The sequence below is a fragment of the Sycon ciliatum genome, chromosome 1 (assembly GCF_964019385.1).
Source record: "Sycon ciliatum chromosome 1, ocSycCili1.1, whole genome shotgun sequence".
Taxonomy (NCBI): Eukaryota; Metazoa; Porifera; class Calcarea; order Leucosolenida; family Sycettidae; genus Sycon; species Sycon ciliatum.
Window position 1 is genome coordinate 4352008 of NC_088643.1, and position 25171 is coordinate 4377178.

Sequence of the window (25171 nt, forward strand, 5' to 3'; positions counted from 1 at the left end):
AATATGTTCAACCCCCTCCCACATACCCACATTATAAAAATGAACTAACAATTTCACTGTTGGACTCGCAGGCGGCTAGAGAGCAAAGGATTAATTAATAGCAAAGAAAAGGACCAGGGAACTACACGTAAATTAGTTACGCTATAATGTCCACGAACAATTTCACTGTATTTGAAATAATTTTGTTTGATACCCTGAGAACTCTGAAACTTCGGAGCACTGTGGATTATATGTGGATACAACATTTATGGAAGGAAAAGTGGAATAATTTCTAACACATTGTTCAAATAATTATAGCACTGAATTGTTGAGATTGTGAGCACATTCCAATCAGCACTCTACATATGTATAAGCGGTGGAAATCGTTAGGAATAGGTCGTGAGTTGTCAGAGTGCTCCAGTATATGAGAGAATGTTTTGTTTGTCTAATCGACGGCTCGTTTGAAGCCAGAGTTGTTTGACTTGTTTCGGTCGACTTGATTCTAGATAGTAGTCGAAGGAGTACTATGAAGTACACACCACACGTTGTCCGTAAGGTATCTCGTGAGAATTCTGTCGGTACACATCAGGTATCAGCTTGGAAAGATGGATCCTCTCTGTTTCTTGAAAGCCTGTCTAGTTGGACTGTGGCTCCAGCGATTCCCTTCTCAGAGCAGATACCATACCCAATACCGTCAATGCATATTGGACAGACCTGTATGCACAACAGAAATAGTGGAGAGAAATCTCTCAGCTCATGAACACGTCAGTGAAGTTTGAACTGCCGCTGTTTGTGGCCATTAGTATAAACCTATCGACTATAAGAATAATGTGCAAACAAACTTCTATAACCACAGCTGGGGCCATGGAATTATAAACTTAGGGAACTGCCAATTCTGGTCTGAGTTGCGTTCGAGGCCTGCAATTCATGATGGCTATCGTATGTTGCATTGACCAGAGATCATAATATTATTATAAAACTTCCATGCCACATTGAAACATGCACCACTTTCGAGTACTTAGGTATCCCCACCAAATGGGCATTCGTTCTCGGGGTGGCAGGCATCACTATTCGTTATGCCTGGATCAGATTTCATTGACCCCAACTGTCATGAAGAATCATTTTTACTTTGACTGGATTTCAGTACAAGTTGTAGAACTGCAGAATCAATTTCGTTGTATTTGGGCAACCATTTGAATTTCACTACAAACGCTCTATTGGGAAAATAGAATTTTTTTATAAAATGCATGTCCAAATTCCACATCTACCCAAATCGGAATACTTGATCACGTATTCAGTACTACACGGAATGTTTAGAAAACGCCGGGGAATAGGAATTTGCTAACGAGAACTCCAGGCCAGGGTACTAGCATACGAACAAAACAAGATAAAAACTCACCAGTGTACTTGTAGTAATTCATGTCGGTGTAATATTCACGATAAGCACCGAGGCACCCTCCGATTTGGTCAAGCTGCTTTGAAGTCTGGTTGTTCAGGTGATACAAACGGGCTCCCCGTTGTTACTTCCAGCAGCTTCACTCTCCCTGCGACAGCGGCTATCAGCCTCTCTCTCCATCGTCAACAATTATCACAGATTCAACATTCTACATTTATCAGCACTGCACTGGGTGAATATGTCTCGAGACGGATTTAGCGGATCAACAACGCTTCGCTGGAGATAAATTCTCCTCTGGAGGACCTTCAGGGTACCTGGAAGGGTATAGAACTTGACGGGATCGCTCACGACGTTGAGAGAACATAGAAAACAACCTCCTCTTCGATTGAAAATTGGCCAAAAAGTATGTGAAATGTATGTGCGCAGATGCATTTCCACTGGCAAGCTAATCCCTCATTACGTCATCAGCGCTCGCTCGGCGAAATTCAAAAAGTCGTCTTCCTGCTCGACTCGATCGCTTCTGGAGACTCGTTCTTGTTCGAGGGGTCTTCTCTTTCACCTACCTTCGTCTTGGCATCGAAAACTCGGCGTCGAAAATGAAGCCGGAGTGCCCCTTTAATTTAGTCCTTCGCCTGTCAAACCCTTTTATATGCAACGCATTTTATAATTTAGCCGCGCGTTCTATCTTGTGCTCTCTTGAGAGCCCACTTGGCTGCTATGGCAACGCCTGTGCCCACATACGTAGAATGTACGAAGGGTTCTCTTGCTGAAGACCGTGACAATTTTGTTGGTATTTTCTTCGAGTACGGTTAGTTTTAGTGCAGCGCTGTCGTAAAAATTTCTAGGCCCTATATCTAGGGTTTGATTTTTCACGATGGAGGAAGAGCAACTTGAGTTAGTGGAGACGAACTCGGGCGATGAGAATGTTCCTGGCGACCTGGTGTCGACTCAGGATGATGATGTCGATGTTCCAGCAGCGTCGGATGCTCCTGAAGAAGAAGGCGAAGCATCAACAGCGACTGTCGCAGCTGCCGCTCCCGCCATTGCCGTTTCTGCATCAGCTGATCCACACGTGGGTCGGAAGCAGCAAATGCGGCGACACTCGCGCACGTCGTAGGAGCGCTCCTGCTAACATCAATGGCAATGCAGTGAAAATATCAAAAAACCAAGTGAAACTGTGTGTATTGTGTGCCCAGTTGTGAGGACTGATCAAACGATGGGACAAACCCTTTCTTTAGGGGTCCTAACCTCCGGTATCATGATCTATCCCCTGGAATGTGAAAGAGGGAGTCGGTGGGTGATCGTGAGGGCTTGTGACTTCGTCAGCTCAAACCTGATCCGCCAGAGCTGGGTGCCCCATGGCCCAGTCGGCAAGTGCATCAATGCTTTTACCATGTTTACAGGCGTATGACTACCGGTATGACACGGAGTTTGCAACGTCTCGTAGTCATAGTCACACATGGCTACTGTCGTACTAACTGACAGTGACATGGGGCACGGTTGATCAAGACCTTTCGCTTTACTTAGTTACGTTAGTACCTTTATTAAAAATACTTAGTTTATTATTTTGTGACTTGGTCGATCTGCAGTTACGTACTCGAGAATCGCTCCAGTGCGACGACATAGCGCAACTCGTTTTGGATTTCGCTGCACGGTTGGTGTGCAAGTGGTTGTAGCGACCCTGCTTGTGTCGTCCGTGTATGTGTGCTTCATGGTACTACATGTACCACTGGTATGCCCATCGTAGAAATGTTCATATTCGGGGCAAAGATACGAAATGTGTGGGCAGGTGAAGCGATATAATAATTAATGACTGTGTTCCATGTCAGGGTCGGCGACGTTGGATTTAGTTTGGCAATTTTTAAAAGGTTCTCTGCTGAGCGGTAGTGATCCTACGCAGTTCTCACTCGATACCGTAGTAACCAACGATATTTGAGCTGACTACTGATCGAGGCAGAGAAGCGCTCGCTAGTCTGCTGGCTGTTGAAGGTACCCTGCCTGAATAGGAATGAGTGCTGCGACGAAGGCGCCAGCGAGTGGCGCTAAAAACCCACAGCTGCTCATCAGACGCAGAGCTGACAAATCCGACCTGTCTCTGCGTCCCCCAGTTGAGATTGGGTGTTTCTCCATGGATGACAAGCGTGCCATATTCATGGACAGACGAGAGGCTCGTCGCTGCGTGGAAGTTCCAGATGGCGGTTTGAGTTCGCTAGCATGGGATTTGAACGAAGGATCTGCAGACTTTCAATGGAGAGACGAGGATAACATCAAAGCAGAGGGAATCAAGCCACTTCTGGAATGGATCATGGCGAACAATACGGTTCTGAAGGAGTTTCCGGACACGACCTTCGTCTTGAAACGAGGAGTCATGAAAGATGTACTCACAACTCCCTACGAGTTGGAAGCCAGGTACCCCAAGGAATGGCGTGTCAAAGTGTGCCGATTTAGGAACGTTATTTACCTGTGCAAGGATGTGCAGTTTCCAAAGTGGGACAGCTTTTCCAGTTTAAGCCCACGTGATCAACAGACGACACACTGGGGTTTTAGGTTTGAATCCTACTGCACAGCCCCCATCACTCCAGAAGCTGAACTGAACAGCAGGCCGAATGATACCGCGGGATTTCACACCGTGGTCTACACGCAACTGGCTGAACATTGCTTCATATTGGCTGGGGAGGTGGATGGTGAGCTTGATCGACCAGGCCAGTCACCACCCTCCAACTCCAACTATGTAGAGATGAAAATCCAGAGAGAATTGGCAAAGCCTCAACACAGGGAGACGTTCCACCGTCGTAAGCTGCTCAATGCATGGGCTCAGTGCTACTGCAGTGGTGTACCAAACCTTCTGATAGGATTCCGAGATGACGACGGTATTGTGCATAGCGTCAAAAGTTACAAAACTGCAGACCTGCCTCGCATGTGCAGGGACTATTGGAGTGACTCTGGGTGCCTGAATTTCGCTAAGGACCTCTTCGACTGGCTGTGGGAATGCATCGAGGAGACTGACCCTCTGCAAGTACAGTATGAAGTCACATTTCAACCACCCTTCACCAGCATAACACTACGCAAAGTCAAGCTGGACGATAAAAGCGCCGCCGTTCTCACTCCAGAGTTTGTGGAGACGAAATCAGCAGCAAAAAGTGAGTGAACCAATAGATGGGCCATGACACACTGGTCTACCCATGTCAGAATGTGTCTGACCAAGAGTAAAACAAGTATTATAATGAGTGGAACTGCCTTGTCATTCTACATGGCTGACATTGGTGCATCCTGATCCATACAGCAGCTGTAACGGAGGTGCTGTAATCCTGGACCAAGCTCGGCTTTGATCAAAAATGAGCATACTGTGTTGTGTGTTGTGTGTTGTGTGTGTGTGTGTGTGTGTGTGTGTGTGTGTGTGTGTGTGTGTGTGTGTGTGTTTATGCTCGCGTGTGTATAACACAGCCTGCGTTTCCATTTCAGCAGATCATATTGTTCCTCTTTGCTTGTCATTCCAAATGCTCGTTTCCATGGCAGTCATCAGATGACCACATGACTTGGAAGCTGAGACCGAACACTAGTAAGACCAAAGTGATGTTCTTCTGTAGCGGTGCTAGTGATCAGTTCTGCAATGTGTCTTTATCATGTCCTGGCACCTCATCGACCATAGAAATTGTCCATGAACATAAGCACCTTGGTATAACTATTGACGACTGTCTAACATGGGCTCCTCATGTAGACTATATTTGCAAGAAAACTAGTAGTGTTCTCGGCATACTATATCCTCATCGTTCTCATTTGCCAAATACATGCCGTTCTATGTTTTATCGCTCGTATCTATTACCTATTTTCCAGTATGCATGTCAGTCTTGGTGTAGTCTAAGTCAACATCTTGTGAACAAACTTGAAATCCAACATAAATCTCTTCTTAAAATATTGTTTAACAAGCAGCGTTTATTTCCTAGTCTTGAGCTCTATTGTATCAGCAATACTCAGCCACTGCAAGATAATCGCAAACAGCAGCTTTGCGTTTTGATCCACAGAATTCGCCTAGGTAAAATTCCCATTCATCTCTCCGTATTCAATTGGTTTTCTCTGTCCCGGTCCACTCGTAATAGTCTCTCACTTCCCTGTGCTAATTCAGCCGCATTTACCAACTCTCCTCTGTTTTTGTCCTACAGCCTTTGGCTGCAACTTCCCCAGCATGTTAAGACATCAAAATGTCTTTCCAGCTTTAAAAATGCACTCCGATCGCATAATGTAGTACGATAGGATCTCATTGCTGGATTCTTGTCTATCCTTCTTTCTTCTCTTTTTCTATATTCCTTTCTTTTCTTTTCTTGCCGTGGTTGGCTATCACCCCTCTCTCGCACTTTGCGTGCCAATTGGTCATGAACCACGAGTTGAGTGAAATAAATAAATAAATAAATAAATGTTGCTATTGAATGCACTGCAGATCAAATCCATGCAGCGCTCTCTTATTCTCGTATAATCCAGTAACACAGGATGCGTTTAAATTGTTGTACCCCACTGAGGGAACATAGCTGCCCCATGAAGCTTACATCCACTGTTGTTCTGTCCCATGTATGTCACTCTTATGATTACTTTCTCATCGCCAGTTTCTTCGCTTGTATTTGCATTTGCATTCCTGTAATCTCTCAGCGTCCTATCAACTTGTGATCTTCTTGTTTTCAATTGATAGTTCCATCTTTTGATTGTCCCATGGTGGAAACTGGACTACATGTAGTTATCAACGGATTCTTTTCTCGCAATCTTTGAGCAGCGGCATCGATCCTATGCGCAACTTCAAAGGTCACGTGTTCCAGTTGGCTACAGGCAGAGAATGCATTACTACTTCAGTTCGTACTTTCCCACGCTGGATTTTCCGCTTCATGATTCGAATGAAGCATCCTAGACGTAAAATTGAGGTTCTTGCTTCCAATCCACAGCTCTTACAGTCCCATATTTCCCTGTTCTGACGTCATAGCATGTACATGTACATGTACATGTATCTGGCAATCCAGATGTCGATCAGGGAGTCGTATATACCATACACGACTCCCTGATATGGATTGATGTGCATACCGCTGTCAGAAGGAATACGATTTCAATACTCTTAGATTTCTAATGCTCCATAATGCTCTAAGGAGATCCCCCGATAGGCTATGCCTTTGGGAAACCCTTTAATTAATAAATACAAATGCTCGGATAGTCTCATAATGCCTATTATAATGCCGGCATTATCCGCTGGACCCTAGCCGCGATAGCGGCAAGGGCTGGATGAACCACGGTACTGGCCGGGGTATGAGTGACTGGAACGTGTTTCCCGTGTGCACCCAAGCCAAGTTCATGGGCCAATGGACGCTGTGTATTCCGTTCCTGACCGTCGTCAAGTGACGACGGGCAGTGCAATGAGTAGTCGAGCCTACCCTCACGCAGTTGTCCCCGTGGAACCTGCTGCCCCCAGAGTCTTCTCTCCTTTCTGCACCAAGAACTTGCAACATTTAAAGAATGCAGCAAACGACTGGTTGTGGGCAGATGACCATCTCTGAGTATCAGCATCATATCTGCCTCACCCCATGACTTTCAAATTCCGCTCCACATCCTCCTCCCAACAGCGTCTGTTCTTTTTTTCTCTCTTTCTCCTCTTAACACTGGCTGTTTTATCTTTCCCTCCTTCAAATGTCCTGCCTATCCTCCTCACAGTTCGTATCAGGTACCTGTCACTCCTTTCATCTGTTTCTTCTTCTTTCTTTTTGGTGCGTTTTATGGGCCCATGACGTCGAGACCTCAGGTCGGCTAAGGGCAGTGGAATGCCCCCACCGTGCATTTTTTGTCTTTGCCTGTGAGCTGTGATCATTGTAAAAAAAATAAGAAATTAAAAAATTAAGAAAACTCGTGAACGCCAGATAGCAGCGTGAGTCAGTGTAGCTCATGGAGTAGCCCTTTCCCAAAGATGCCAAAATATTTCGCAAGCTCGAAAGTTGCTGGTATCGCAACTTAAAATGAGCGAGTTCTTGTGTATAATATCATAGCATTTTTGCTCAGTGCTTACTACAACCATCCACGGTTGGCAGAGCCGGTTCAAATGGTCGCAAGACTGGGGCTCTGCCAACCGTGGATGGTTGTAGTAAGGTCACTGTTTCCAAACACAATGGTCCTCCGCCTTGTAACATGTTGTTGTTGTTGTTGACTTTTATTTTACCTCAACAATGGCACAGGCATGATTGCCTTCTCACCGTCACATAGGTCCGGTTCTCACAGAAAGATGAAGGATGCTGTCAACCAACAATGCATGTATATGTACATGACTTTTGTTACATTTTGTATATGTTCCTCGAGAAGTACACTTGTTATGATGATTTGATGCAATTTTTCAGCGCTTCTTGTTGAAGCGGAGCATCACGGACACTTCAATGGTCTCTTCCAAGGCGCTTCTCTGCTCACGGGTGCGGAAAGTTGCGAAGTAGTTCGTGAAAATGAAGAAAGTTGCGAAAGTTGCAATCTCTTCCAAAACAACCAAAAGTTGCGAAAAAAAGTGGCGAGCATCTTTGTGAAAGGGCTATCATGGAGGTGCTGAACAAACGCTGAGGACCGTTGGCCATTCACAACGGTGTTGCGTCCAAACCATCTAATTCGCAAGCCCGCGCCGGGGACAACAATGTGAAGAAGACGTTGATGGCACTTCGGCAATAATGGGTGGCATTACCGGTACTCAATAGTTAAGCAGCCAAAAGTTAGTTACCTACTGCTATGACGGTCTGGGAGTTGTGCGAAGAGGTTGGACACGTTCTCTGCCAGTGCCAGTGGTTCTGATCCGCAGCCTCCGCAGTCCGCACTGACCTTAGGCTTAGGCCTACTTTCTAGAGGGTAATCCCCCCGGACTGGACAATACCACGTCGTGCCTCGTGGATGACACCAATGTCCAATGCTCGGCTATACATGTCGTCACCAGACGCGCGTAACCATGGTAACTGTCTCCGTACCGGTTCTTGTCAATGTTGTCATTACTGGGCCTGCATAGGGAAACCCCCCTAGCCGAAGAAGAACACGAAAATGAGCCTGATGACAAGCTTAGAAACAGAATGCGCACAGTCGATCGAAAACGAAATCGTGCCGCCAACGACGACTTACATGTACGCTTGAGCCTATCCACCCGAATGGCAAGCATTGTTTCCCTGACTGAATATTACTGCTGGCCTTCGCTTCCCAGACCTGCACTTGGATCGCTGGATCAAAGTCGGCCCTGTACTGACCCGGATCAGTGTTGATCCGCCAGCACTAGCACGATTTATTCTTGGTGCTGATCCCCTCCAGAAACAAGGAGTCGAACAAGACGGGGGAGAATAGAGGTAATGAAGTCAGTTTCTCGCTAGATATTGAAGTAAAATAAACTTGAAAAGAGTGGTGCAGTAGTCCCAGTAGAGTGACTGTGCTATGTGTGTGTGACGTCCAGCTGACCTAAGTCCTTATTCGTACAGGATCGCAGACAGACTTTCGGCGCAGAAGACTTAGAAGGAGCCACTAAATAATGGAGGCTGCAGCAGCTTCGCGCAGGGAGCCGGGGACTAGCGACGAGAAGATGGAACTATTGGACATTAGGAAAAATACCAGACCGTGCAGGGGTCTGAAACGTCCCACTGAAATTGGTCACTTCTCTCTGGATGACCAGGGTGCCATATACATGGACAGGCGAGAGGCTCGTCGCTGCGTGGAAGTTCCTGGTGGCGATGTGAGATCGCTAGCTTGGGATTTGAACGAAGGATTTGCTTACTTTCAATGGAGAGACGATGAGAACAGCAAGACAGAGCGACTCAAACCAATCCTGGAATGGATCATGGCAAACGAACAAGTACTGAAAAAGTATCCAAGGGTGAACTTCGTCGTGCAACGAGGAGTGATGACAGATATCCTGACTGCTCCATACGAGATGGATAATGAACTTGGCAAAGAGTCTCGTTTTAAAGTGTGCCGGTTTCAGAATACCGTACACGTGTGTAGAGACAAGGAGTTTCAGTTCACTAGCTTTTCCAGTCAAGGTGATCAGGAACAGCACCAAACCTACTGGGGGTACCGCTTCGAAGGCTATATCACATCGCATATCGAACCAGAAGCGAACGAGCCCAGTCAGCCGAATAACTCAGCTGGTTTCAACAGCGTCGTACTGACCGGCTTGGGAGATCACACCTTCCTACTGGCTGCCGAGATAGACGGTGAGTTGCGTGCATCAGCTCAGGCACCACCTTTGAACTACGTTGAGCTGAAAACACATCGGCAGCTGATCGGTCCTACACACCGTCAGCATTCATTTCACCGCCACAAAATGCTGCGAACGTGGGCCCAAAGCTATGCTGCTGGTGTGCCAACTGCTATGATTGGGTTCCGAGATGAAAGGGGCATTGTGCTCAATGTCAAAAGCTACCAAGTTGCAGATCTGCCTGGCATGTGCAAGAACTACTGGAGTAGTTCTGTGTGCCTGAATTTCGCACAGGACTTCTTTGACTGGCTGTCGAAATGCATTGAGGAGACTGACCCTCTGCAGGTGCAGTATGAAGTCACATTTCAGCCAGAGCTGAAGAGGATGACCCTATGCAGGGTTGAGCTAAGTGACACTGGTCAGGCAATTCTTACTCCGTCGTTTGTGGACGAAATGACAGTAGCTGCCGGCGGAGCCAAATGACTGGAGTATGACCACAGCATAATCACTTGCACGGCGGGTCACAGCTGGTGTGCGGCCAGGAATACCCAGGTTGCATGACGGAGGCTTTCATCTTTTTTTGCTAGTCTTGCTCTATTTGGCTCACCAGTGTGTGTGCCTTGATTCGGGCCTTAGACTGATAAAGGCTCAAGGCATATGCATACAAGTGTGTGGCCGTTTGCATGCAGCTCTGCTGAGACAAGAACGTAGCCGAGTTATTCATTATTAGATAGACAGAGGTAGTGTAGTCAAATTAATGCTGATTGTCCGCGACGTTTGTCCACGGCCAGGGGCCATTTTGTCACATTCTACCCATCGACGTCTCTGCATGACGTTCTCAGAGGCGTTGGACACACTATGGTCACTACGGTCTTGACTGTACCACTATTTGCCGCGGGTACCCCCGTGAATCCATAAAAATGCCCTGGTTTGGGCTCTAAATTTTTCATCAAAAAACCCGCTTCCTCTACCTCGAGTATACCTCAGATGGCGAGCATATAGCTTTCTTTTCTTTTCTTACCTTCTTTCCCTTGCTTGGCAGCCCCATCATCCACATAATCATTTCTATGATTTCCAGCATTTAACATAAATGCATACATGGCAAGGTACTTTCGGGCCGAGTTTAAATCTGGCTTTGGAAATTTTATTTTCAATGCTATCAGGTTCGGCTTCATTTTTTCTGTGCTGCGCTGAGGAGTTCACAAAGAACGAAACAGCATGCTGTCTGCAGATTGAGTACATGCATACAATCATGTACAGTGTATTTTTACTTCTCAACATGTCTCTTTTAGAGGCGGAGCAACTTTCTTCAGACAGAGCGCACTGGGTCGAAGTTGTCAACAGATGCATGACCTCCATTAAAATGATTTGTTTTTTTCATTAATTTTGAGCTACATGTACATGCACATGTGTGCGGTGGTATGTCTATTATACATTGCCTGCATAGCACTAAACATATTCGCATACATGTATGCATACATTGCCTGCAGAGCATTTATCATACATGCATTTATTGCATTGCATAGTCATTGCCTGCTCTCTCCCATGTTCATTAATTCTCATAATAATAATATCCCATAACTCCCATATGGAGTGGTGGATGAGTGGAACAGGCTGCCGCAGAACATGTTCCCAGAATAAGCATTTCCCAAAATCGGCCCGATCTATTCTCCTAATCGGCTTTTCGATCGGCTAAGAGAATGTCCAAATTCGGCCATAATATGAGGCCCAAAGTCAGAATTCGGCTCAAAGCAGAACTTGAATTCAGCGCTCGTAATACAGTGTACATTTACCTGCATGCTTTAGAGGAACATCCATTTTCGGCGAATTCAGTGCGAAATTTGCCAATTCGGTGCAATTATCGGCGATTTCTTCATAGCCATTGATTTCGTCGTCTTTACCCGCTGACCGATTTCGGTAATGCCTAAAGTCGCAGTGACGCAGTCCCTTTTCGCAGTATAATGGTTACAGGGGTTGCATTTACATGTACATGCTGTTGAGGCATAAAAACATCGACTTTCGTCGAATTCAGTCCCAAAATTGCATATTCAGCGAAAAGATCGGTGATTTCTTCAAAACCACAGTTTTCGGCGAATTTTTCGTTCGGCCGATTTGGGAAATGCCTATCCCAGAATCATTCCGTTGCTTCTTGTGTAGCCCTGATATGATGAGGTTGATTCGCTTTTGTCCACACTTCATCTCTCCGTATTTCCGCCCCCCCCCCCTCTCTTATTCCGCGGCGATACTGTTCGAACCCGCCAGCAGCATTATGCTCAGCGCCAGCACCGGGAACAGCTCTTAAACACCACCCCCGGCACCAGTCCCGATTACCTTCGACGTTCCTTCCCGTACTGTTTCCTTGAATTGTGGAACAGCCTCCCCGAGGACGTCTTTCCCCGTCTGGCCAATAACTCTCCACTCACAGCTTTTAAAAAAGGTGTCGACAAACACATCTCAGACCAGCCATGGTCTTGGGACGTGCTTTGAAGCCCATCATGTTGATCGTCTCACTGTTCTTTCCAGATCGCCCCTCTCGGTTTGGTGATGTTCACCCCATACTAACGGTCTATACTGTCCTCTCTTGGTCACCACTCTCCATATTACCTATACTGTAATTACTATTCATGTATTGCGCTTCAGATTTTCTTCCGTTTTTGTCTCTTGGTGCGTTACCGGCATGGCGATACTGAGACCTAATGGTCAGTGGAGTGCCTGTAGCCTCACCAGCACTGCTACTATCTGTGACTGTGGCGACCACCATTCAATGTCTCGTCCTCCCCTAACCGTACCCCAACTCTCTCTCTCTCTCCCAGCTCTCTTTTTATCTGTTTTTTTTCTTACTCTTTTTTCTTTGTCAGCTTCCTGATTGATTGATTGATTGATTGATTTTTATTTCACGGATCCTCCAGAGCCTGGCAGAGGCAAATAGATGCCTATCGAAGGGAGTCTCCTAAGGAAGTATGGAAAATAAGAAAGTATGTTCGTAAGGGAGAAGAGGTAGAAGATACATTAGAATATAGAGTACAGAAGAAGTAAATTCAGTACTTCGGGTAGTACATTGCATTCTAATCATAATGAGAATTAGAAAAGCAGCATTGCGGACTACTATAACTGAGCCAGTTCAAATGGTTGCAAGACTGGGGCTCTGCCAACCGTGGATGGTTGTAGTAAGGTCACTGTTTCCAAACACAATGGTCCTCCGCCTTGTAACATGTTGCTGTTGTTGACTTTTATTTTACCTCACCAATGGCACAGGCATGATTGCCTTCTCACCGTCCCATACGTTAGGCACCGGCGGATTATGCCGGCGAAATCATGGAATTATGCTTTCATGGATTCTCGCATTATGCTCGCAAAATCCTCATATTATGCTCTGGCACGCGGGGATACATATTCACTTTGTTGTGCTTATGGAGCCTCAAAGTTCGGAAAATTGTGCCTTTTTCGTACTTGCAAGTGGCCATAAGTACAACAGAATACGTGAGTATCCCCATACCAAGGTGTCCATGCATACTAGAGATCAACCTGGAAAAGAGAAAACATTACTTCTTCTATTCATTAGTTGACTTCTTTTGCTTTGAAAGATTTTTCCTGACCTTTGAAAACTGTCATGTTCAACTGTCTTCGTAAGCGTCATACTCGTCCAACCGATGTCACCCTAACCCTGCGAATTCTCATAATCAGCTCATCTCTCCCGTATCTCCAGCTCTCCTTCCATCATTACCGAACATCAACTATACCTCAATTTGTTGAATTATTAGAGCAATACCCATAGCCTGCACAGTCATAGCTGCTAAGATCCAGACGTCATGACTTCGTAACAAGCCTAGTGTACATGTACGCGGAGTTTTGCGGACTACCCATCACTATCTCGTCCGCCCCGGGATTCCTGATAAAGGCTGATTCACTCGCATCTTCTGCTACATGTACTGTATCAGGGTGAGAAAGAACTTTGAGAAGACGAGTTCGAGCTGTTAAGTCCTGGTTTTGCTCAGTCGGTAGAGAAAGCGGTTACAGTATTGGATAATGGTTATCATGCAGTATTCTGTTCTCGAGGTTCGTGGTTTCTCGTAAAAAAAAAAAAAAAAAAAAAAAAATACAGAATTGCACACTTATTCAGAGAGAGAGAGAAAGAGTTCTTAGGTGATACACTGTAATCGAGTGCGGAAAGTTGCGAAGTAGTTCGTGAAAATGAAGAAAGTTGCGAAAGTTGCAATCTCTTCCAAAACAACCAAAAGTTGCGAAAAAAAGTGGCGAGCATCTTTGTGAAAGGGCTATCATGGAGGTGCTGAACAAACGCTGAGGACCGTTGGCCATTCACAACGTTGTTGCCTCCAAACCATCTAATTCGCAAGCCCGCGCCGGGGACAACAATGTGAAGAAGACGTTGATGCCACTTCGGCAATAATGGGGGGCATTACCGGTACTCAATAGGTAAGCAGCCAAAAGTTAGTTACCATGGTTACCTACTGCTATGACGGTCTGGGAGTTATTATTATTATTATTATTATTATTATTTTATTTATTTTACTAGGGTGTTTCCCACAGACCTATGGTCTTCTTACGGGAGCCCCTAGAGTTGTGCAAAGAGGTTGTTGGACACGTTCTCTGCCAGTGGTTCTGGTCCGCAGACTCCGCACTGACCTAGGCTAAGGCCTACTTTCAGACTAGAGCCTAGGGTAATCCCCCCGGACTGGACAATACCACGTCGTGCCTCGTGGATGACACCAATGCTCGGCTATACACGTCGTCACCAGACGCGCGTAACTGTCTCCAGTTCTTGTCATTACTGGGCCTGCATAGGGAAACCCCCCTAGCCGAAGAAGAACACGAAAATGAGCCTGATGACAAGAATAGAAACAGAATGTGCATACAGTCGATCGAAAACTAAATCGTGCCGCCAACGACGACTTACATGTACGCTTGAGCCTATCCACCCGAATGGCAAGCATTGTTTCCCTGACTGAATATTACTGCTGGCCTTCGCTTCCCAGACCTGCACTTGGATCGCTGGATCAAAGTCGGCCCTGTACTGACCCGGAGCAGTGTTGATTCGCCAGCACTAGCACGATTTATTCTTGGTGCTGATCCCCTCCAGAAACAAGGAGTCGAACAAGACGGGGGAGAACAGAGGTAATGAAGTCAGTTTCTCGCTAGATATTGAAGTAAAATAAACTTGAAAAAAGTGGTGCAGCAGTCCCAGTAGAGTGACTGTGCTATGTGTGGGTGACGTCCAGCTGACCTAAGTCGTTATTCGTACAGGATCGCAGTCAGACTTTCGGCACAGAAGCCCTAGAAGGAGCCACTAAAGAATGGAGGCTGCAGCAGCTTCGCGCAGGGAGCCGGGGATTAGCGACGAGAAGATGGAACTATTGGACATTAGGAAAAATACCAGACCGTGCAGGGGTCTGAAACGTCCCACTGAAATTGGTCACTTCTCTCTGGATGACCAGCGTGCCATATACATGGACAGGCGAGAGGCTCGTCGCTGCGTGGAAGTTCCTGGTGGCGATGTGAGATCGCTAGCTTGGGATTTGAACGAAGGATTTGCTGACTTTCAATGGAGAGACGATGAGAACATCAAGACAGAGCGACTCAAACCAATCCTGGAATGGATCATAGCAAACGAACAAGTACTGAAAAAGTATCCAAGGGTGAACTTCGCCGTGCAACGAGGAGTGATGACAGATATCCTGACTGCTCCATACGAGATGGATAATAAACTTGGCAAAGAGTTTCGTTTTAAAGTGTGCCGGTTTCAGAATACCGTGTACGTGTGTAGAGACAAGGAGTTTCAGTTCACTAGCTTTTCCAGTCAAGGTGATCGGGAACAGCACCAAACCTACTGGGGGTATCGCTTCGAAAGCTATATCACATCACATATCGAACCAGAAGCGAACGAGCCCAGTCAGCCGAATAACTCGGCTGGTTTCAACAGCGTCGTACTGACCGGCTTGGGAGATCACACCTTCCTACTGGCTGCCGAGATAGACGGTGAGTTGCGTGCATCAGCTCAGGCACCACCTTTGAACTACGTTGAGCTGAAAACACATCGGCAGCTGATCGGTCCTACACACCGTCAGCATTCATTTCACCGCCACAAAATGCTGCGAACGTGGGCCCAAAGCTATGCTGCTGGTGTGCCAACTGCTATGATTGGGTTCCGAGATGAAAGGGGCAGTGTGCTCAATGTCAAAAGCTACCAAGTTGCAGACCTGCCTGGTATGTGCAAGAACTACTGGAGTAGTTTTGTGTGCCTGAATTTCGCACAGGACTTCTTTGACTGGCTGTGGAAATGCATTGAGGAGACTGACCCTCTGCAGGTGCAGTATGAAGTCACATTTCAGCCAGAGCTGAAGAGGATGACCCTACGCAGGGTTGAGCTAAGTGACACTGGTCAGGCAATTCTTACTCCGTCGTTTGTGGACGAAATGACAGTAGCTGCCGGCGGAGCCAAATGACTGGAGTATGACCACAGCATAATCACTTGCACGGCGGGTCACAGCTGGTGTGCGGCCAGGAATACCCAGGTTGCATGACGGAGGCTTTCATCTTCTTTTTTGCTAGTCTTGCTCTATTTGTCTGTGCCTGGCTCACCAGTGTGTGTGCCTTGATTCGGGCCTTAGACTGATAAAGGCTCAAGGCATATGCATACAAGTGTGTGGCCGTTTGCATGCAGCTCTGCTGAGACAAGAACGTAGCCGAGTTATTCATTATTAGATAGACAGAGGTAGTGTAGTCAAATGCTGATTGTCCGCGACGTTTGTCCACGGCCAGGGGCCATTTTGTCACATTCTACCCATCGACGTCTCTGCATGACGTTCTCAGAGGCGTTAGACACGCTATGGTCACTACGGTCTTGACCGTACCACTATTTGCCGCGGGTACCCCCTTGAATCCATAAAAATGCCCTGGTTTGGGCTCTAAATTTTCCAGCAAAAAACCCGCTTCCTCTACCTCGAGTATACCTCAGATGGCGAGCATAATATATTATAGCTTTCTTTTCTTTTCTTACCTTCTTTCCCCTGCTTGGCAGCCCCATCATCCACATAATCATTTCTATGATTTCCAGCATTACACATAAATGCATACATGGCAAGGTACTTTCGGGCCTGGTTTAAATCTGGCTTTGGAAATTTTATTTTCAATGCTATCAGGTTCGGCTTCATTTTTTCTGTGCTGCGCTGAGGAGTTCACAAAGAACGAAACAGCATGCTGTCTGCAGATTGAGTACATGCATACAATCATGTACATTGTATTTTTACTTCTCAACATGTCTCTTTTAGAAGCGGAGCAACTTTCTTCAGACAGAGCGCACTGGGTCGAAGTTGTCAACAGATGCATGACCTCCATTAAAATGATTTGTTTTTTTCATTAATTTTGAGCTTCATGTACATGCACATGTGTGCGGTGGTATGGCTATTTTACATTGCCTGCATAGCACTAAACATATTCGCATACATGTATGCATACATTGCCTGCAGAGCATTTATCATACACATTAAATATTATTGCATTACATAGTCATTGCCTGCTCTCTCCCATGTTCATTAATTCCCATAATAATAATATCCCATAACTCCCATATGGAGTGGTGGATGAGTGGAACAGGCTGCCGCAGAACATGTTCCCAGAATAAGCATTTCCCAAATCGGCCCGATTTATTCTCCTAATCGGCTTTTCAATCGGCTAAGAGAATGTCCAAATTCGGCCATAATATGAGGCCCAAAGTCAGAATTCGGCTCAAAGCAGAACTTGAATTCAGCGCTCGTAATACAGTGTACATTTACCTGCATGCTTTAGAGGAACATCCATTTTCGGCGAATTCAGTGCATAATTTGCCAATTCGGCGCAATTATCGGCGATTTCTTCACAGCCATTGATTTCGTCGTCTTTACCCGCTGACCGATTTCGGTAATGCCTAAAGTCGCAGTGACGCAGTCCCTTTTCGCAGTATAATGGTTACAGGGGTTGCATTTACATGTACATGCTGTTGAGGCATAAAAACATCGACTTTCGTCGAATTCAGTCCCAAAATTGCATATTCAGCGAAAAGATCGGTGATTTCTTCAAAACCACAGTTTTCGGCGAATTTTTCGTTCGGCCGATTTGGGAAATGCCTATCCCAGAATCGATGCCCTGGCTGAAGTTGCTGCAATCCCGGCAATATCAAGACGAAGGTCCACCGCCACTTGCGTCACACTAATTGGCTCTGTGCAGCGGACTCCCCATAAGTGTATGACTCCCTACAACGAGCAACTAGCCTCATCCATCATCTCTTTCTTGAGGGCTTGCTCTCTTACCGGCATGATGTTTTACTTTGTTTCTTGTGGAGATCTCTTTCTACTTTTTTCCCTCCATGCTAGCTGTATTCTTGTCGATGCTTGGTCATAGGCTATGATTCCGAGACATCTTGTCGGATGAGCTTCTCCCACCACATCGGAACATCGCCGAGGTACATCTGACCGAAAGCCGTTCATGGCATTCCACATGTTATCCGTGGCACTACGGCCATTGTATCATGTGTAGATGGTTGGCTACAACAGGTGCTGGTTGCTGTAAGGGAAGACTTTGAGCAGGGAGACTTCGTGGAGGAGAACTCAGCCAGCAGGACGGCATGGTCTGAAGCACCAAGCGTCGGCACAATCATGTTGAATGTGATCGAGTTGGCTAGGGCTCGCGATAAGGGTACCCTGTAAGAAGGCCTTAGGCCTGTGGGGATTGCCCTATCAAACATTTAATAATAATAATAATAATTATAACGCTAAAACTGTGTAGTGAGACAAACAATCATGCTGTGCACCTACGAAAACAATTTTAACGCAACTACATGTTTCTTCTGCTTACAAAGATCAGGCTTATGCAAACGAATACAAACAGCCTCAAATACTTTCAACTGACTAGCATACCGTGCACGACAAAGAACAGAAAAACTAAAATCATCATACACCTGCAGACACTTAGGGTGAGACAACAAGTGAAGAAAAACGGCAGACTTCTTACGATCACAATCACCATCTGATTCCTCGTCTCCAACAACCGCAACCTCGTCCTCCGTCTCATCTCCCAACTCGTCCTTAGTGTCGTCCTCCGTGTCATTCTCCTCATCAACACCGATCGGTCCCAGGCTCGCTTCATGTTGTTTAACCTCTGTTCGTTGACTCCTCCTTTGATCTTGATGGCAAATTGTTACCATTGTTGTTGTTGTTGTTGTTGTTGTTGTTGTTGTTGTTGTTGTTGTTGTTGTTGTTGTTGTTGTTGTTGTTGTTGTTGTTGTTGTTGTTGTTGTTGTTGTTGTTGTTGTTGTTGTTGTTGTTGTTGTTGTTGTTGTTGTTGTTGTTGTTGTTGTTGCTGCTGCCGCTGCCGCTGCCGCTGCCGCTGCCGCTGCCGCTGCCGCTGCCGCTGCCGCTGCCGCTGCAGCTGCCGCTGCCGCTGCCGCTGCCGCTGCCGCTGCCGCTGCCGCTGCCGCTGCCGCTGCTGCTGCTGCTGTTGTTGTTGTTGTTGTTGTTGTTGTTGTTGTTGTTGTTGTTGTTGTTGTTGTTAAATCTTGTGTTCCCAGTGTCCTCGCCGGTGCTTGATCTCCAGTACTGTAATAATTCATTGAATAATCAGCCGTTGATCGTCTAGGTCTTTGAATGTTGATTGTGTTACTTTCTTTGCTGAATTCCGTTCCCTTCAGCCTTCTTTCTCGTTGTTCACAATCAGTGCTTGCCTCATCCATATATGCACGTGCCACCGACACCACAAACTCATCCCCAGCACCGCCGATGATAGATGTAGGTGGCGGTTCTGGGGGAGGTAACGGCAAAGACGGCGATGAGGCCATTACCTCATCACAACGTCCACTTTGGTCTTGAGCTGAATGTTAGCTGAACGTTCTATTGCAAACATACAGTTAAAGACACCTTCGAATTCATTGACGTCCTTCGCTCCCACCCGGTTCCGGCCTCCGCGCATATGTGCTCGTTTGATGTTGTGAGTCTGTTCACGAACGTCCCGTTAGAAGAGACTATCAATATTTGCCTAGATGTGTTGTACCGAAATGATGAAGTTGACACGCCATGGATATCGGAGACGGCGTTCCGGGAACTGATTTTGCTCGTGACGACTGGTGTGGAGTTTTCCTTCCGTGACATTATGTACAGGCAGGTTGATGGGGTAGCCATGGGCTCTCCATTGGGTCCAGTTTTAGCGAATGTGTTCGTTGGTTACTGCGAGTCACTGATTGCAGAACAGTTGTGGCCAGCATTGTACGTTCGTTTTGTTGATGATTCCTTCACCTGGTTTGATTCTCTTGAAGATAGCCAAATCTTTCTTGGTATTCTAAATGACCTACATCCTTCCATACGTTTTATGTGTGAACACGAACAAGCGAACAAACTTCCCTTTCTAGACGTCCTTGTGGAAAAGTCTAGTCAGGGTACCGTATGTTTCTTTCAGCTCTCATTTTCTCGCGCTAGTTAGGGTCTAAATTATTACTTGCATTGTGCGTATATATATTGAGTTTAGAGCTAATAATTATTTTGATTTGCCAGTAATCCTCTGATGTGATGGCGACGAAAACGTTTAGGAACAAGCTTAGTTATTTACATGAAAACAAGTTTTGCTAATGGTGTTTGTACTGAGTGCGCAGCTTACTCTATTTATTACGTTGAATAATAATAATAAGAAAGGTTTGCTCCCCACACCGGAGCTCGCGCTATTCCGCCGACTTTACTTGACACTTGACTGACTCACGACTGCCATCCAGAGCACACGAGAAGTCCATCGAACCTTCGACTCGGCAAACCTGCAAGAAAGCACCACTCCCTGCTCAATACACAGTGTTTCGGGGAATTCACCCCTCATCAGTTGAGCTTGAGTAGGCTGAGGAAGATTGTGCCTGAAGAGCACCACTTATATAGTGCTCTCCAGGCACAAACATCACCAGGGATACAAACTTACAGAGACGCTCCGCTTCCAGCGCGATAAACACCTCGTGAACACCAGATAGCAGCGTGAGTCAGTGTCGCTCCTGGACGGTGAGACAGACCTTTCTTACAAATCATCGCCGAAGTCGCAACCACTACTTCGTATTGAATAATAATAATAATAATAATAATAATATTAACTGGTTTGAGGGAAAGAGACAACGGGAAAAATCTGAAGAAAAAATTGACTGTCACCACCAGGACTCGAACCAGGGACCCTCGCTTGTAGCCAGCGATGCTCTAACCACTGAGCTATGGTGTAGTCGTCATCCCAGCAGAGACCGTTCAACATTCTCTTCAGACTTCGTAACTCACACTTCCTGTGAATCCACACAGGCGGGTGGGACGCAGCCCTCACTGTACCCACACACTTCACGTACAAACTAGCACGCGGGGAGCCCCAAGTCATAACATATTAACTGGTTTGAGGGAAAGAGACAACGGGAAAAATCTGAAGAAAAAATTGACTGTCACCACCAGGACTCGAACCAGGGACCCTCGCTTGTAGCCAGCGATGCTCTAACCACTGAGCTATGGTGTAGTCGTCATCCCAGCAGAGACCGTTCAACATTCTCTTCAGACTTCGTAACTCACACTTCCTGTGAATCCACACAGGCGGGTGGGACGCAGCCCTCACTGTACCCACACACTTCACGTACAAACTAGCACGCGGGGAGCCCCAAGTCATAACATATTAACTGGTTTGAGGGAAAGAGACAACGGGAAAAATCTGAAGAAAAAATTGACTGTCACCACCAGGACTCGAACCAGGGACCCTCGCTTGTAGCCAGCGATGCTCTAACCACTGAGCTATGGTGTAGTCGTCATCCCAGCAGAGACCGTTCAACAATAATAATAATAATAATAATAATTTGGAAAGGATTGGGAGAACTTCAAATTCAAAGTATCAGTCGGGGAAGTGAACTGCCTGAAAAGAGAAAAAAGCGCCAGACCCACCAGGACTCGAACCTGGGACCCTGCTTGTCATGAGCAATGCTCTAACCACTGAGCTATGGGACCAGGCTGAACCTAGACGTGGTAGTTTCCAGAAACTGACCGTGGTTGGTCCCCTGGGGGAGGGAAAAAGACCCAAGTGCCATCAGTATGTGTGGCACGTGTTGTGAGCTGCCTTTGGAGTGAAAAACTTGTCAGCGCCTTCTAGGTTCAGCCTGGTCCCATAGCTCAGTGGTTAGAGCATTGCTCATGACAAGCAGGGTCCCAGGTTCGAGTCCTGGTGGGTCTGGCGTTTTTTTCTCTTTTCAGGCAGTTCACTTCCCCGACTGATACTTTGAATTTGAAGTTCTCCCAATCCTTTCCAAATTTAATCACATTCTTTCACCTCTGGTAGTTTCCAGAAACTGACCGTGGTTGGTCCCCTGGGGGAGGGAAAAAGACCCAAGTGCCATCAGTATGTGTGGCACGTGTTGTGAGCTGCCTTTGGAGTGAAAAACTTGTCAGCGCCTTCTAGGTTCAGCCTGGTCCCATAGCTCAGTGGTTAGAGCATTGCTCATGACAAGCAGGGTCCCAGGTTCGAGTCCTGGTGGGTCTGGCGTTTTTTCCTCTTTTCAGGCAGTTCACTTCCCCGACTGATACTTTGAATAATAATAATAATAATAACGAAGTGCGCTATCCGCGGCTTCTTCTGTCTGCCACCATGGTCGTGCACGAGCCCGATCTTTCAACAGCTCCGCCTCACCATCCTGGAGGATATGTTTAACATCAAGCTCCTTGTCTTTGTCCGTCGTTGTCTGTTCTCTCGAGCTAGCTCTCTCTTCACCAGCTTCTTTTTCAGGGCTACTGGTGACGGCGCTCGGGGAGCAGCTCATCACCTACTACAAGTATCATTTTGGCCCTGTTCTGCGGGTCGAGCGACTATGCAGTTCATCGGCGCAGTCCTGTGGAACCAGCTCCCGCCTGATCTCCTTCTGTGGTATAGGGACTGAAGAATAGGAAACGTGTTTTGCAATATTTATATGATGCCGCATAGTAATTTTTGTAGAATTATAGTTTAATCCCATTCCATTGCTTTTTGTGTAGCCCTGATATGATGAGGTTGATTCGCTTTTGTCTACACTTCATCTCTCCTTATTTCCGCCCCCCCCCTCTCTCTTATTCCGCGGCGATACTGTTCGAACCCGCCAGCAGCATTATGCTCAGCGCCAGCACCGGGAACAGCTCTTAAACACCACCCCCGGCACCAGTCCCGATTACCTTCGACGTTCCTTCCCGTACTGTTTCCTTGAATTGTGGAACAGCCTCCCCGAGGACGTCTTTCCCCGTCTGGCCAATCACTCTCCACTCACAGCTTTTAAAAAAGGTGTCAACAAACACATCTCAGACCAGCCATGGTCTTGGGACGTGCTTTGAAGCCCATCATGTTGATCGTCTCACTGTTCTTTCCAGATCGCACCTCTCGGTTTGGGGATGTGCATTGAAGCACCCCATACTAACGGTCTATACTGTCCTCTCTTGGTCACCACTCTCCCTATTACCTATATTGTAATTACCATTCATGTATTGCGCTTCAGATTTTCTTCCGTTTTTGTCTCTTGGTGCGTTACCGGCATGGCGATACTGAGACCTAATGGTCAGTGGAGTGCCTGTAGCCTCACCAGCACTGCTACTATCTGTGACTGTGGCGACCACCATTCAATATCTCGTCCTCCCCTAACCGTACCCCAACTCTCTCTCTCTCCCATGGCCCAGCTCTCTTTTTATCTGTTTTTTTCTTACTCTTTTTTCTTTGTCAGCTTCCTGGTACGGTGGTTATGTGCTTTTTCAAGTAAATAAAAAAAATAAAAAGAAGCCGATAAGGAGGCGCTAGGCGCTATGCGCTAGGCGCCGATCGAAACCACGTGACTTTTTGGAGGTGCTGGCAAAAATCAAGCCAGGGCTAGCTAGGGCCGGCTTGGGCCCGGGCTGCATGTGCCCTCGGAGTCGTAAAATAGCGGTATTTTACGACTCTCGACCTCTAGATCTATACCATGGCCACGGCTGTCAACCTCTAGATCTATGCTGAGTACTGTATGCAACTACAGTCCATTTCAAAACTATAGACGCGTACCTACAAGCAAAAACCGTTATGCCAGCATCTATCTTTAAAGAGAGGCACCTGTGACGTGTGTGTGTGTGTGTGTGTGTGTGTGTCACGCTCCTTATAAAGAAGAGGCACCTGTGACGTGTGTTTTTGTGTCACGCTGAAGCGCTGCGGAGCAGCGCTGCCCTGAGCACGCGAAGCGTGCGAACAGTGTAGCACAGTGTAGCTAGCGCGGCCGCAGAAGCACTGAGCACGCGAAGCGTGCGAATCGTGTAGCTAGTAGGCCTCCGCGGAATGTGCCGGCATAATTTCGGGAATTTTCGGTGTGATTTTTAAAACGGGAATTATTGGCAATTTTTGTGGAATAATCAGTAAAATTTGAGCAATGCCCCCCTTTTTCAATTTTTTTCCATTTATAACGCGGTGATTTGTACCAAAAAGCTTGTGATCCTGAAGTTGATCGCCCGGTATTTCAAAAAAGAAAGAAAAAAAAAGCATTCACCCGAGTTTCACACGAACCGTGATTTTTTTGCCCGTACAAGTGGGAAAAAACCCGTACGCGGTACGGTATCTGCGAAAAAAGGGAAGAAAAAAGCATTATTTTGAGAATTATTGGTGGAATTACGGGAATAATCGGTCGAAATTTTGAGCAATGCTCAAAGGAATTATCGGTAAAAATACGAGCATATTCCGCGGAGGCCTAGTAGCTAGCGGAAGCAGCCACAGAAGCACTGAGCGCGCGAAGCGTTCGAATCGTGTAGCCACCACCACGTGCTGAGCACGCGAAGCGTGCGAACAGTGTGTAGGTGGTACCATGGTAGCGCTTATATATAGCAGACACGATCAGTACGAGTAGCAGTAGCAGCCGCGCGCAGAAGCACTGAGCACGCGAAGCGTGCGAATCATGTAGCCACCTAGCCTAGGCCATAGGTAGCACTAGCAGCCGCACAAGCGCTGCGGACCACGTGAATCGTTCTCTGCAAATAGAAACATCTGCAACAAAAGGATACAAAAGATCTGCACTGACTGCACTCTGCATCTGGTCTGCAGTGAAGAGCGCATCGCACTTTTGTTCGTAAGTAATTAGTTTATGAATTTTTTGAGCCGCTTCATCCGCCACCAGGTGTTGGACAACCCTGACCAGCCTCCCGAAGGCGTAACAGACGTCCCTCCTTCTCCTTCCAACCATGAAGAACCTTCCTCACCAGGACTTCAGCGGTCTGGCCACCACCACGTGCTGAGCAAGTGTGCTGTCCATGTACTTGCTTCACCCGCATGCCACATTCGGCCAGGCAACGCTGGCCTGGGGTGCTGCTAGTACCACATAAAATCTGTGATCACTTTGTGCATAAATTTTTCCAAATTGGGCGTCTGTTATCCAATCCTTTAGAAACTATGAGAGTAAATGTGGAGCGATCCTGAGCAATATTCCGAAAACTATTCTCAAAAAGTTCCAGCCAAATTTGAAATATTATTTCAAAAACCCTACGCGTTTTGAAATGCATTGTACATGTACATGTACATGAAAAAAAGTTTAAAAAACCCAAAAAACAAACAAACCAATGACTTTTTTTTGTAGTCGACTGTAGCTTTTGTTGCACACTTGGGAAATT

General features: G+C 46.6%; 3 protein-coding genes and 1 long non-coding RNA gene across 4 annotated transcripts; 3 read left to right on the top strand and 1 right to left on the bottom strand.

Moving 5' to 3' along the window:
• Positions 1-166: 166 nt before the first annotated feature.
• On the bottom strand, positions 167-1710 carry LOC135810463 (uncharacterized). The gene is made up of 2 exons (XR_010552320.1): positions 1379-1710; positions 167-693 (listed from the first exon to the last, which is right to left on the bottom strand). It is a non-coding gene; the product is annotated as an uncharacterized LOC135810463 (long non-coding RNA).
• A 1673-nt stretch (positions 1711-3383) lies between these two features.
• Positions 3384-4523, top strand: LOC135824080 (decapping and exoribonuclease protein-like). Its single transcript, XM_065337125.1, has one exon. It carries the CDS (start codon positions 3384-3386, stop codon positions 4521-4523), a length of 1140 nt encoding a protein of 379 aa, XP_065193197.1.
• Positions 4524-8489: 3966 nt separating this feature from the next.
• On the top strand, positions 8490-11138 carry LOC135810470 (uncharacterized). The gene has a single exon (XM_065323962.1). The coding sequence runs from the start codon at positions 8886-8888 to the stop codon at positions 10032-10034; it is 1149 nt and encodes a 382-aa protein (XP_065180034.1). The 5' UTR covers positions 8490-8885; the 3' UTR covers positions 10035-11138.
• Positions 11139-14472: 3334 nt separating this feature from the next.
• LOC135810478 (decapping and exoribonuclease protein-like) lies at positions 14473-16864 on the top strand. Its single transcript, XM_065323970.1, has one exon. It carries the CDS (start codon positions 14864-14866, stop codon positions 16010-16012), a length of 1149 nt encoding a protein of 382 aa, XP_065180042.1. The 5' UTR covers positions 14473-14863; the 3' UTR covers positions 16013-16864.
• Positions 16865-25171: the final 8307 nt, after the last annotated feature.